The sequence below is a fragment of the Podarcis liolepis genome (assembly GCF_965112155.1).
Source record: "Podarcis liolepis genome assembly, chromosome: 12".
NCBI classification, from domain to species: Eukaryota; Metazoa; Chordata; class Lepidosauria; order Squamata; family Lacertidae; genus Podarcis; species Podarcis liolepis.
In genome coordinates this window covers 49,365,670-49,379,816 of record NC_139563.1, presented here as the reverse complement: position 1 = coordinate 49,379,816, position 14,147 = coordinate 49,365,670, and the positions used below count along the sequence as shown (strand labels likewise).

The window sequence follows — 14,147 nt, the reverse complement described above, 5'->3', positions numbered from 1 at the left end:
TATGCTCTAAAAACTGAGAGGTTGTTCACCTCTCTAGCTTTGTTTCTATAATTGAAATAAAATACAGTGAAATATAGAAATAGAAAATATCTATCAAACAGTTTGGTTCATCTTTTGTCCAAGCTTTTAAGAGCATAGGAAAAACCATCTAATTATTTGTGCAGCAGTTGTGTTCAAGTCCGTAGTCACCTTCACAAACTGTCTAATCCATTATGCAAGTTATGGTCTGTAGATGATCATGAAAGTGTGCTCATTCTTAAAGAGGTATGGCTATGGCATACATATTCCTAAATGTTTTAGGAAGATCATGTTTTTGGTCTGATTTTTTTAAATTTAAATCTATAGAATTACAGTTACAGCAAAAATACATTTGATTCATCTTCTTACAGTATCCAACATGAGCTGCTCACATATTCTGTTGTATTTCAGTAAAGAATAAAAGGAACCATTTTTTCTGAAATACTTATGTTAAATAGATTCTTCCATCCCATATTTGTTTATATTGTATTGTTTCATTCAGCACCATTAAGTCTCAGATTTTCCACTTCCAGTGGTCTATTGAACGTATTCTGTTTTCTACACCATTGCAATCAATATGTGAGCAGCTCATGCTTTTGATGAAATGTAAACCTGGTGTCAAATTTATCATGTGACTTTGGTGTGGTTGTTCAGGAACGTAGCACCAAAGTAGGACCAAAATATTTCATTTTTGGCTTCCAGTTGCATATTATAGATGTAAGTAGTTGGAAGTTGGAAGTACATAGAAGACTGTGAATTAGTTGAGAGACAGATGGAGAAGGTAAGATTTACCAGATGGAGGGGGATGCCATTCCTGATAGGAATGACTCCCCCTACTAGACACAGGCAGAGTCTTCAACTTGAAATATCCTCTCCAGAGTGGAGTAGTCATTCCAACCCTGCTTACTGCAAGGGATGGTTGGGTCTTCATGTCTCTCTCTTTGTGTGGAGAGAACCGTTTGCTTGAGTGTTTGTTTCGTGTAGATTTTCCCTTTATCTAGTCCTCACCTTCATCTGGTTTGCTAGATCATCTTTCTGAGTTTTTCCACTGTGCTTTCCTGTTGGCTGCTCCCCCACAAACATCTTCATTTCTACTTCATTCTCTTCATTTTTCTCTCCCCCACTCCCGGTTGTCTGGGGAAGGGAAGAGTGTAGGGGGCAGCTGGATTCTGACCCGACTGCCGGGGAGGCACAGGAGGAGTCCACAGAGGCAATAGGGCCAGGAGCTTGCATTTCCTGCCCTTTTTCGAAAAAGGCAGGAAGGTCATTTTGTTTCAACAACTCAGCATTTCTTCAGGAGGCCCCAACAGCGCCTAGAGAGGTGATCGCTGCACCTGTTGGTCTAGTGGCTTTCATATTCTCTGTGATCTCTCCCTGCCTTGATTGGCCGCATTATTGCTGCACCTTCGGGTTCCAGCACCAACTGGGAGTTGGAGCAGCGACGGCAGTGTGCTCAGTTGCATTGATTTCCTGCCTTTGCGCTGCATCTGCATGCAGGATGACTTCGCCTTGGCAGGACAGCCTCTCTCCTCCCAACGGAGGAGGCCTATACATTTAGAGATCCCAGGCAAAATGGCCTTTGGTGATTCTCCAGGTTATCCATCAGAACAGGCGGAGGTGAGTATGAGGCCTTCCTTAGTTCAGCAAATTTCCCAACATTGCCTTCATGGACAAAGGGGGTTATCTCTTCAGATATTAATGATTCCCTCAGGGGGTTTTTTTACACCCAGACCAGCTTGCTTCATCACCATAAGAGTAAATGCAAGCACAAGCGGTCCACATGCAGGCATAGGGAAAAGAGGGGCTATTCACCTGATAAAGCTGGGTGTTCCGCCTCTCTCCTCTCACACCCGGGGTCCTAGGAACCTTTTCTGGATGGCCCTCCCTTGCCACCCAAACAGGCTAAGACGTCTGTTCCTCCCACTCAGGCAGTAGTTCCACAGGAGAGGTCACGCCTAATCCCCCCAAGCCTCAGGGTGCCACTGGGGCTTAGTGGGAGGCCTCTAGGGAACTGTCTTCCCAGTCGAACCCAGACAAGAAGAGGAAGTGACTGAGGTTAAGAACCAACCTAGGGTGTTCTCTGCTAAGCTTTTTATGCCTTTATTAAAAAGGCTTGTTGGGTGCTGCGATTGCCAAAGGAAGAGACAGACCCCACTGAATCCCTTGGAAGTAACCAAAGCTTTTCATGCAGCAATAGCTAAGCCTGCCTCTGTTCCCTTCCCCAAGCCCTTTGAGGAACCTTGGGATGCAGAATGGAGAACCTCAACTAGAGCTTAGGCTCCTTGCACACAGGGAATGAAACATTATATTGTATCTTCTAGATAAGTTTATGCATTGCCTCAAAGGTCCAGTGATTGATTTCAGAATTCATAGTTAATGAAGCTCTCACAACTGTCTTGTTTCTTTCTGTTGTTGTCAAATCCTTTAGAACTCTGATCTCCCTTGCATAGTCTTTGCAAACTGAAAAAGAGATACAAGTAATTGCCTTGGGGTAGGGCAGCGGGAAATATTAAGATATTAACCTGTCTATTCAGATGCTCAAAGTTAAAAAAATATATAAAAATGGTCCAGGAGTTTCTTCTACCTACATGTGACTGATCTGAAAATAAATATGCCGTTGATTTAAAAGGCTGGCGGAACTGTTGTTAATTTGTGACTAAAGTTAACATATTTAGCAAAACCAGTTCCTTATGTGTATGCAGTGACATAAGAGGCATCATTTAAAAACGGACAGGTTCATAGAGAATGTGTATGTATAAAATTGCATTTTCCCCCATAAAGATTTAACATAATTTATACTGTTCACTTCATTTCTGGCCCTTCCACATCATTTACAGGAAGGGAAAAAGGAGCACCCCAGAGAATCCTGGGCCCTTCCTTCAGCTGCTTACACTGTGCTAATGAGGTGCCTTCGGGAAGGGGTAAGTTTCTTTTGTTGTTCTCAATAGAATTTCTCCATTGTAATAACCCTTTAGGCATTGTGTGAGGATTGTAGCCTGCAGCACTGCAGTGCCTTATCAACCAAGGATTGCTCGTGAATTTAAATAATCATAAGACCATGACCCACAGAAGAAGAAAGTGCAAAAGGGAGAAAAAGTGTTCTCCGATATGCTTAGCATTTATAAATTATCTTTTGATTTTGGAAATAAAATTAGCTGGTTAATTTTAAGTTACAGTATTTTTTAAAGGAAAGCTTTGACAACAAATACAATTTCTTAGTTTTATACTTGGCAAGTTTTATTCTTTTACTTGTTTTTATAGACATTAGTTGATGAGCTTTTTATGTTCTCAGTTGTCATATCCTTAGAATGGCATATTGGGTTGGGTTCAACTGATTTTGGTTTGCTGTTTTGTGTATTTGGTTTGGGGATAATTTCCTTAATTTATAACCCAAGATTATATAAAATGGAAAACATTGGATTAAAGCCACAAAGAAGACTACATTTTCATGAGGCCAGCTGGCATTACTAATGCCCATGGCAAATGTGGAGGAGTGAAATGCTTATAGGAAGAAAAACATCAAGCAAAACATATTTCTTCTTCTTTGGCAATCACTCGTAGCCAAGTAAGATTGTCTTCCATGAACACAGTCTTAACAGTGAGTCCATAAGTGACTGTGAAGGCCAATTCACGTCCTTCCACAGTTGGGACATAGGTTTCTGGATGGGAGTTGATCATGGTGAGGGTTTGCCAAGTGTGCCTTCCTCTTAGCACAATTCTCCCTTTTGTCCTGAGATGGGCATCTTCAAAGTCCATGACACCTTTGGTAAAGGCTGTTCTTCAGTTGAAGAGCTCGCAGGCCCATGTTTCCCAATTGTTGGTGTTTATACTACATTTTTAAATGCCTTGAGAGAGTCTTTAAACTTCTTTATCATTTACATATTTGTATGAATGAAAGATAATTTCCAAATAACAGGGAATGGTTGGATTATTCTGAATATCTGAATGGATTCTTAAAATCCAAAAGTAGAATTCCTCTGGAGTCCATCATGGGCCCAGTTACTGTTAGAATGCCTTTTATTTTAAGGCTTTGATGAAATAAGCAATAGAATTGAGTCATTGGCTAGACATTAGAAATAATCTAAAGATATATAACCGGGAAAAGGAGGCTTGACTTGAACGTCACTGTGAATGAAAAGGCTAACTTTTTCTGGCTCGATGGCCACATTAAGGATTTGCCACCTTTCTGAGAGTTGCATACCAGCCAGAGCTCATTTCATATGTGAATACTCTCATATCAACACATTTCGTTTCATGTGCATGCACACATTCAGCAGAAAGATGGGCAGACATTCAGCTTCCATCTACACACACAGCAGAAGAAAGGAACAGACAAGATCCTGCACACACAGGCACAGAATGTGTGTGGGGAAACAGACTCAGCAAACACACACACACATTCAACAGCATTTGTGCTCTTTAGGGCAGGACTAGTGTACTAGGGTCTCCTGTTGTTCCAGCGTTTCACTGGAGAAAAGAAACATAGGCCCTTTGTACCTTTGAAAAAGGCCCCAGTCTCCCTCTAGTGGCACCATTGTTAGGTATTGAACAGGGAAACAGAAATAAATGTTTCATTTTTCCTAAAGAGCTTTTAAGAATGGCCGTACGCCAGAGTGAGTCCCATTGATCTCAGCAGGGCTGGCTTCTGAGTAGATTTGATTTGGATTGTACTGTAAATTGGTGAACGTGCAGCACAATGACAAACAAGATTTTTAAACAATGATTATGTGGAGACATGATAGACATTTATGAAATTATGCCTACCATGGTGAAACTGAAAACATTTCCTCCCTCTAGTCAAAGTCATTCAATGAAACTGATTGACAATAGATTCAGAAGAGACAAAAATATGTTCTTTCACACAACACACAATTAAGATATGGAATGCAAGGTGTGGTGATGGCTGCTAGTGTAAGTGCCTTTGGAAGTGAACTGTACAAAATGATGGCACCCTCTTGCAACTGGAACTTCTCTGGAAGTACAGTGGTACCTCGGGTTACATATGCTTCAGGTTACAGACTCCGCTAACCCAGAAATAGTACCTCGGGTTAAGAACTTTACTTCAGGATGAGAACAGAAATCGTGCAGCGGCGGCACAGCAGCAGCTAAAGTGGTGCTTCAGGTTAAGAACAGTTTCAGGTTAAGAACAGACCTCCAGAACGAATTAAGTTCTTAACCCGAGTTACCACTGTAACTGTCTGGTCACTATAAAAAAATTCCTTCCAGTAGCACCTTAAAGACCAACTAAGTTAGTTCTTGGTATGAGCTTTCGTGTGCATGCACACTTCTTCAGATACACTGAAACAGAAGTTGCCAGATCCTTGGCAAGACCAACACGGCTACCTATCTGTGTCTGGTCACTGTCAGAGAGGGCAAGATGGAGCTATGTCTGGTCCATTGGGTTTTTTTTCTTCTTTTCCTATGGAGGGCAGTCTGGCAATGATGTGGAAGAAGTGAAGGCACTGCCGCCACCACCACCACTGCCCACCTGTCCTCCTCCTCCCTGACTATGCCCACTGCAAATGTTGGACCTGAGTTTAGAATCCCATGATAGTTGGAGCTGGACTGCTGGCAGGATGAACAGACTGTTGCTTCCCTTCTCCTAAATTCAGCTTTCAGGATGACATATTTGTGCGTTGTTGTGAACAATTAGGTGGTGCCATGCCATTCCCTACAGCATTTTAGTTTCCTAGCTATCATGAGAAGCAGGTGGTCTGATTTTTCCTAGGGCTCTATTAGGTAAACGTAAAATATGTGATTGTTTTGAACATTTTAACTTCTGCTTAACTAATAGGTGTTTAATATCTCCTGAATTTGATTCTTAATATTAACTAGAATCTGATTTAAAAGTATGTTTAACATTCTATTTAGTCGGTGTTTATGAACTATACAGGACAGACTAAAGGTTTGAGGAAAGCTATATAAACATGTCTTACAGATTCATTTTTCTCAAGCAGGGTAGCTTATATGCTCTTGTTATGACAAAATGAACCCTTCAGTATAAGAGACCAAATATTAGTTTAGGTCAGTCTTCTTTTCCAGAAGTTAATTAAGCAGAAAATGGCACAATCTTCCTGCGTATACACTGTTTGATAATAGATCCCAGAGGGGCTTAAGAGAGCCTATCTCAGGTGGCAGCAAATTGAATTAGTCTGACAGCCTCATTGAGTTCATGAAACGCAGTGACAATCCATGACCCTTTTCCAGCCAAGATGCTATGGTTATCTGGTCCAGGGCATGCTTCATTTTGTCATTGGCTGCCATATGCAAACTAAAGAGAACCTTAAGGAATACATTTGACTGTACATAACCTAAATTACTGCCTTATGTTGCTGGAGATATATTATTTATAGTAACAATTGCTATCTGTTAATTTTTTACTTTGGTTTTGATCTGTTTTGAAAGTAGTTTTAATTTGTGCTGAATTAAAGCAAAATTAGAACCCAAATGATTTAATAATTACACTTTAAAGATTCATAATATTAAACACTTTGTCTCTCTCCCCCCCCCCCATTTTTCTTGGTGGTTATTGTTTCTCAACAATACAGTCATACTGGGAATGGCTCACAGCAATTTGTAGTGCTGTGTCCTATAGTTAAAATAAATACAGTCAGAACAAAACTAAAAGGGGGAAGCTGGTTTATAAAATAATTTATTTAATTAAAAATATATCTTCCTCCCTCTGCTTTCCCACGAATAGCTCTAAGACTCCAGTGCCAAAGAGACGTGGTCTTCCTTCATCCATTTGCATCCTTTTTGCTGGAATCTATGAGGCAAAGAAATGACAAAATAATCTTAGGACAGTTGTCAAAATTGTTTGGCGAAGCAATGCTAAAATGTCTGCTTTGCCCACTTGTTTTAGGATAATCCATTCCATCTTGTTGAAATGAGGACTTCTTTGTTAGGAACTGGTGTAGTAAACTAGAGTTGATGCTTCATTAACGGTTGATAAGTGGGAGTCATTTTACTGTAGAAATAACATGGGAAGCAAAGTGGTTTGAATCTGCCCTTATGGAAAAAATAGAAATAAATTATTATCCAGAGGTGGGGAAAATCATGCCCTAGGGATTTCCTACATGCAGTCCTTCCCTGTATCAGTCAGCAGTTGCTATAGTTTGAATTTAATTTTTACTTAGTGATAGTTAATTTTTTAAAAAATTCTCTCTTTCTAGGAAGAACGAGTTGTAAACCATATGGCAGCAAAGATTGTTGAAAATGTATGCTCCACCTTCTCTTCTTATGCTCAGGGATTTATAACTGGAGAAATTGGACCAATATTGTGGTATCTTTTTACGCATTCAACCATAGATTCTTTGAGAATAACTGCTGTTTCGGTAAGCAGATTTTGTTCTTTAAAAATAAAGGTGTACATCATTCCTAATTTTTATGCTTCATTTCTTCTCATTTTTAAAACTAGGATAGGTTGGAAATATATTCTTTATACTAAGGCAAAACTACCTTTGGATGCAACTCATACTCATTTTGAAGAAAATGGGTGGTTATTTAGTTGACTCAACCAAAAAAAAATTCTTCCAAGCTGTCTCTCATCTTCCTTATGGTTGAAATATACATAGTAGGGCATATTACTATTGGCATTTGGCTTTTTGCTCAACTATTCCTAATTCAAAATGAATTCCTGCTTTGCAGGGGGTTGGACTAGATGACCCTCATTGGTCCCTTCCACTTCTACAAGTCTGTGTAATTGTTGTTTTTATATGCTGAGGTCTTTACTTGAATTTCCAGGAACTACTCCTGCTCAACTTAAAAGATCTAAGATCTGATTGTCCTTTTTCCTCCCCCCCCCAGCCCCCTGAGATGAAATGGTTAACTTATTGATTAAAATTAGTTTGTAGGAAAGTAGAACTTCATTAATGTAAATAGCATAATCCTGGTTCTGTTCATCAAGCTCTTCAGTCTATATTCTTTATAATATATTTGATTCCTTGCTTTTATAGCAAAGATTTCTTAACCTATCAGAAGCTAAAGTACAGTTTAGAAGTAGAGTTCAAGATACAGAACTGCAAAATCATTTTGATATGATTAGAAATCCTCAGCTTTCACCTTTGTTCTCCTGCATTAAGCAACATTATTTTGAAAAATAGCCTGCACGCCTGGGCACAGAGGTAGGGTACTCATTTTTTAATAGACCTGTGTTTTCAGACAAATGTCATATATATGGAACAACAGGTAGAAGGGAATGTTCCCTACTGAACTTTGCAGGACAGTGGTGAAGAACTGCTCCTCCATTTGTTGAAGCATCAGCTGTGTAATAAACATCTTAAGGTCCTTCTAGGTTCTCTTCTCAAAAATGGTGCATTTTTGTTCATGCTGTTTCTTTGGCATGGCTTATTGTAAATAGCAACTAAAATGGAGTCCAAATTTGAGGTTTTATTTTCTACCCTTTTTCAAAATAATATGCTAAAAGTAAAAATGAGTTACTTTTGATGTTTCCCCGTTTACTTTATTGCATCGGGGTAGCTAAATAAAAACCTTCAATATGCATTTTAGAATTACAAAGTTGAAAATCTCATTTTAATTGTATTTGAACAGAAAATTAGGGGAATTATCACTGGAATTATCCTTGTTTTTAATGCAATAAGAAAAGTTAAGGTACCACTTTTTCAGGTCAAACTGAATATGCTGTATGCTGATTTGAAACCTCCTTATAAACTAATGCCATTTTCTGCATTTAGGCTACAGTGTTTTTGTATAATACTGTTTTCCCATAGGGCTTGCATTGTAGTTTTCTATCCCCCCCCAAAAAAAATTAAGTTATGACATTTTTATGTAGTATTTTGAGAAGTTTCCCCTGATAGCTTTGGCAAGTTTACTTGGAGAAAGTAGACACTGTGTTTTCTTAGAGCAATGTTTATATTAAAAGAATCATGCTGGTGGTGTTATTATTTCTTAAATCAATAATAAAAATGTATTTAGGAAAGTCTTTATGCCAGAAGTACTAGGCATGTAGCCTGTGGGTTGAATAGCAAATATCACTGCCCTCTGCAGTCTTATCTGTCATGGTTGATAGTCCAGAACTATGTCACAACATTTTCTGTTTGCTTTGCAGTGTAACCTGCCTCAGGTATGTGTCACAGACATACCTTCTAACAAGACTGAATCTTTCATCATCTTGCTAGTGTCAAAATCCAAAATTATTCTATTAAATTTTAGAATCGTTATTACAAGATGGATTGTTATGATTTGCCTCTAAATAAGTAGCATATGTTTGCCCTTGTTAGTCAAAATCCGTTTGAACCTATAATCCTTTAAATCTTTTTAATAGCTACCCCTATGCAAGCATAAAGCTACTGAAATGTGGGCTAATTCAGTCTTGAAGGGAAGCTCATGGTTTGTCAGCTCACTAAAAATATAATAATATTCTACATGTACATATGTGCAGTTGAGTTGAGGAGCTGTCAGTAGATCCAAGTGGGTGGCCTTATGCAAAATATTAATGTAGAAATTGTCTGTGGCTTACTATTTTTTAATTCTTATTATTATTGTTACTGTTGAACTTCACTAAGTTTCCAAAAGAAATACAATTTCATACAAACTTTAAAATAGGATCCCAAACAATGTTGCCAAGATTTCAGATGGAACTCCTCTACCAACCCTCTCAGTTTTGACTGGGAGCCACCAAAGCATTTTACAGCGGCCTCTGTTTTACCATACAACAAGATTTTCTTGAATAGGCATACTGTATGTCTATGTCCAATATGGAAGAGCAACGGGAGCTCGCTCCGTTGCGGGGATTCGAACCGCGACCTTCCAATCGGCAAGCCCAAGAGGCTCAGTGGTTTAGACCACAGTGCCCCATCTTCTGCCAACCTAGCAGTTCGAAGGCATGCCAGTGCAAGTAGATAAATAGGTACTGCTGCGACGGGAAGGCAAACAGCGTGTCCGTGCACTCTGGTTTCCATCACGGGGTCCCGTTGCACCGGAAGTGCTTTATTCCTGCTGGCCACATGACCCAGAAAGCTGTCTGTGAACAAACGCCAGCTCCCTTGTCCTGAAAGCAAGATGAGCACCACAACCCCCTAGGTTGGGTTGTGGTGCTCATAAAGAAAAAAAATTATTCCCCCCCCCCAGGGCTGGGGCGGGGGAAGCCCGAGCTTCCCCCGACCCCAGCCCCCAGAGCAGGCTGCTATCCGCAAGCCGTGGGAGAGCTGCGCGAAGCCTGGGGGCGCTGAGCTCAGCGCCCCTGGCTTCTGGGTTTAAGCAGCTCTCCGCAAGTGGTGGGAGAGCTGCGCGACTTCGCACAGCTCTCCCACGGCTTGCAGAGAGCCGCGCGAAGCCCAAAGCCTGGGGGCGCTGAGCTCAGCACGCCCCAGGCTTCTGAGTGCAGGCAGCACTCCGCAAGCCGTAAGAGAGCTGCACGAAGTCATGCAGCTCTCCCACAGCTTGCGGATAGCTTCCTGAAGCCTGGAGAGTGAGAGGGGTTGGTGCGCACCGACCCCTCTCGCGCTCCAGGCTTCAGCGAAAGCCTGCATTCGCCCCATAGGACGCACACACATTTCCCCTTCATTTTTGGAGGGGAAAAAGTGTGTCCTATAGGGTGATAAATACGGTAACTGTCCAGGGGTCCTTTATCTTTTACCTTACCAATATGGAACCTTATTTAAAGGAAAGGTACAAGCAACACAGGTCAAGTAACAGATATAAACAACTAAGAGATGCTTAAGTAGTTAAAGGAAGGAGACTGTTCCCATTGCTTTGCTGGAACAAGGCTTAATTATATCCAGCCTGATTTCTTTTAAACCTGGGTTTCTGGCGTTACAGGATGAAGAGGAACAGAAGGCAGCTCTGGTGACAGGCTGCCTCTCAATGTCAGGAACTGCCATTGTCAAAGAAATGGAAGACAGGTTGCGCCAGCGCCAGAAGAGGAAAAAAATTAAACAGATAGCACAGTTCCCCTCAAAAAGACTAGAGGCGATTATACTTCATCCAGCAGAGCTTTACTTGCTACTGAAGGCAAATGAGCATAATGGTCACAAATCCAATACATTCAGGATTGGCACAGTCCATAAAATTCCAGTTGCAGCACTTACAATAACTTACAATAAGTCTAAACCTTAGCACTAAGCATCCTATGTATGGAACACCACACCAGAAGGAAGAGAGATAGAAAGAGAAAGTAAAACCCAGGCTCCTTCTGGCCTCTATTTATAGTCAGCATGACCTTAATTGGAAGAGATAAGAGAACCAGATCAAGCCAGCTGTACACTCAGCTTCTCTGAAGGTATAACCCAAACAATCATGAAGCTTCTTTCATACAGAGAAGCTTCCAGAAACCTCTTGAATGAATTAGAATAGGAAAGACCTCTACACATCAGATCAGTACTTTCTGTACTAGGAAATGCAAACCGACAAGTTAAACAATGATGTGTTTTGTATTTCAATACACTGTTCAACATGTTAAAATTAAACATAGATTTTTGAAGAAAGCAAAATGCCAAGTTAGGAAACAGTGTTGTTTCACTACTGAAACCTCGGAGCTGCTTTGAGGGTTCTTAAGACTATAAATTAGCCTATAAATTTAATTAAAAGAAAAGATATTGCTACAAAGTATGTATTTACATTTGTTAAACTGAAAACATTCAACAGAGTTTTTTGTTTTATACAGGCGTTGTGCAAAATTACTCGTCACTCGCCTAGTGTTTTCCAGAGTGTGATTGAAAAGGTGGGATTACCAGCAGTGATACATTCACTTGCAACTGGAATATGCAAAGTTCAACAGCACATGATGACTATGTTCTCCGCTATGTTGTCATGTGGAATCCATTTGCAAAGGCTGGTTCAGGAAAAGGTTTGTTTAAACATTTTCTTGTGTTACAAATATTTTTCATAAACTTTTTTTATTGACTGTTACTGTGTGCTGTACTAGATTTTAAAGACATCTCTATAAACCGTCTATAAATTTTACAGTAGCCAGTTCATATTTTAGTTTTAAATAAACAGGCATAAGTGACCTTTCCATTAAAGTGATCTTCAAAAAAATTTCATACAAGAAAAACAAAAAATCATAAAATAGTAGCACTGCAAACATAAACAGCAGGGGTCAAAACAAAGTAAAAGAGGTGTGTTTTGCTTGCCTCCTCCCTGCCCTAGATGCCTAGTGATACGTGGGGTATACTGCTGTTTTTCACCACCCTTGGGAATGTTTCTCTATGGAAGCAAATAAATTATGAGAGAGAATAAAAACAAAAGAAGTTTTCCTGCATCTGATATTATTAGATATGAAGGGGGGCTACCACAGCTAAGGAACTGTGCTCAGGACTCAGCTAAGGACTGACTACCTTGTAGTCATTCTCATAAGCAGACAGGCAGGTACAGTATGTGGTTTCAGAAACCCCTTATTGGAGAGCAACAAGAAAGATGTTCTTATCAGAGGAAAATTGCTGTGGTTGGTTAAAAAAACAGATTTATTCAGGGAGGTCTATCTTAGCCATTGTATGATTTCCCCTCCACACAATTTGCAGTGGTATCACAATTCATTCAGTTGTGTTGCGTTTGTGTTTGTATAGTTCTGCTGCAGTGTAGAAGGAATTCTCAGTAACGTAAAAAAGAAAGCACTGGTGAAATTGACAGGGATTTTCTCCTTCTCTAGAGAAGTCTAGGGAAGCCTAGTGAAACCTTAACTAGTATTGCCAGGTTTAAAGGACTGCATGTTAGCTGCCATTGTCATCTTACTAAGGTTATTGAAATATTGCTTGTGTGATATTGCTGTGCACCGCTGTGTTGGTCTGCATGCCTGCCTAGAAAGAGAAACAAAGTTCCAGCCATATGTATTTTCCACTTGTGAGCCTCCAGCAGCACTCACTTTGCTATTCTTAGACCGTTTTTATGATTGAGACATTAAAAGAACTTCCTAGGCTTTTCTAAAGTTTGCTCACTCCCCACTTAACTGTTTTGGGAGTGGTTTTCTCCCTTTGAGAGACTAAATTTTTCGGACTTGCATACGTCTGCATGCATACCTTGTGGTTGCCTCTAACATGTAGCTTCCTTCCTCTTTCTCTAAGCTCCCATATTGGCTCCAATCCTGTCACCCCATCCCCCCTTTTGTTTCTTGGCATCAGCCTCTTCACTGCTTTTGCCTCCAGAAGAAAGTGCCTTTCGCTGCTATTCATAAGATTTTCAGCAGCTCTTCCCAGAGGATTGATGGCTTATGGATTCTGCAAATCAGTTTGCTAGGAAGGGTTTGCTAGGAAGAGGGTACAGTTGGCCATGTCCTGAGCTCTAGAGGACATTGTTGGGCTTTTTTCCATACTGCTTACCCCTTCAGCTTTCTGCACAAATAAATACCTGCATATGCAGACTTTTTTTTCCAGTTTTGCTGTTGGGACCTCACCTTCTTTCCTTTCCTTTCCTTTCCTTTCCTTTCTTAAATAACATACTTTCCCCAAGCCTGGTGCTAATGTTCTACCTACATAAATATCAGCATACACCCTGAACTTCACTAATAGAAGGAATAATAACTGAAATAAGCTGAATATAAAATAATGAGGCACAGAAGCTGACATGATTTCTTTGCCAAGTCCCAAGAGGTAGAACTAATCTATACTTGAATTGCTGCTGAAATTCAATAAATTCAATGAGCTGTAGTATGCCTATAGATAATGGCCACAAGGAAAAAACCAGTGAGAAATTTATGAAGACAACTACTTCAGCATGGTCCTTCCCAGGCACCTAAAAGAAAAAAAAATGAGTGCAACAATTGCAACTAACGTTGTACTGCGATTATTCTATCCTTAAAGGACCTTAGGCCAATTTGTAAGTGAAATACGCAGAAAAAACTTTTTAGTAAACTGGACTCTTCTTCTTAACCATACAAAAAAACCACAGCTATCAGTCCATGAAAATGGTTGTAATCTCTGTAATTATTTGATTAGATGTTGGTAAATGGGTTTTTTTTGTAGCTTTGTTTTTTTATTTTAGAAATATAGAAGACCCAGTTGTTGGGTCTTCAGCTAGTCAGGTGACAGGAAGGAGGGCATGATTCACTCAGGCTTCCTGTTTCTATGCTTGGTCTGTCTGATTCCATACATCCCACACATTACTTTCTCTTACAGTTACAGATAGGTAGCCGTGTTGGTCTGGTGTGTATCTGAAGAAGTGTGCATGCACACGAA

At 40.1% G+C, this 14,147-nt stretch overlaps 1 protein-coding gene across 6 annotated transcripts in view; it reads left to right on the top strand.

Moving 5' to 3' along the window:
* Positions 1 to 14,147, top strand: part of ULK4 (unc-51 like kinase 4) — a 170,174-nt gene that overhangs the window by 30,133 nt on the left and 125,894 nt on the right. For all 6 annotated transcript variants that reach the window (XM_083467849.1, XM_083467852.1, XM_083467848.1 and 3 more), the window contains exons 19-21: positions 2,856 to 2,939; positions 7,191 to 7,352; positions 11,642 to 11,824. In XM_083467849.1, the coding sequence (XP_083323975.1) occupies positions 2,856 to 2,939; positions 7,191 to 7,352; positions 11,642 to 11,824 (429 nt within the window). The remainder of the gene's footprint in view (positions 1 to 2,855; positions 2,940 to 7,190; positions 7,353 to 11,641; positions 11,825 to 14,147) is intronic.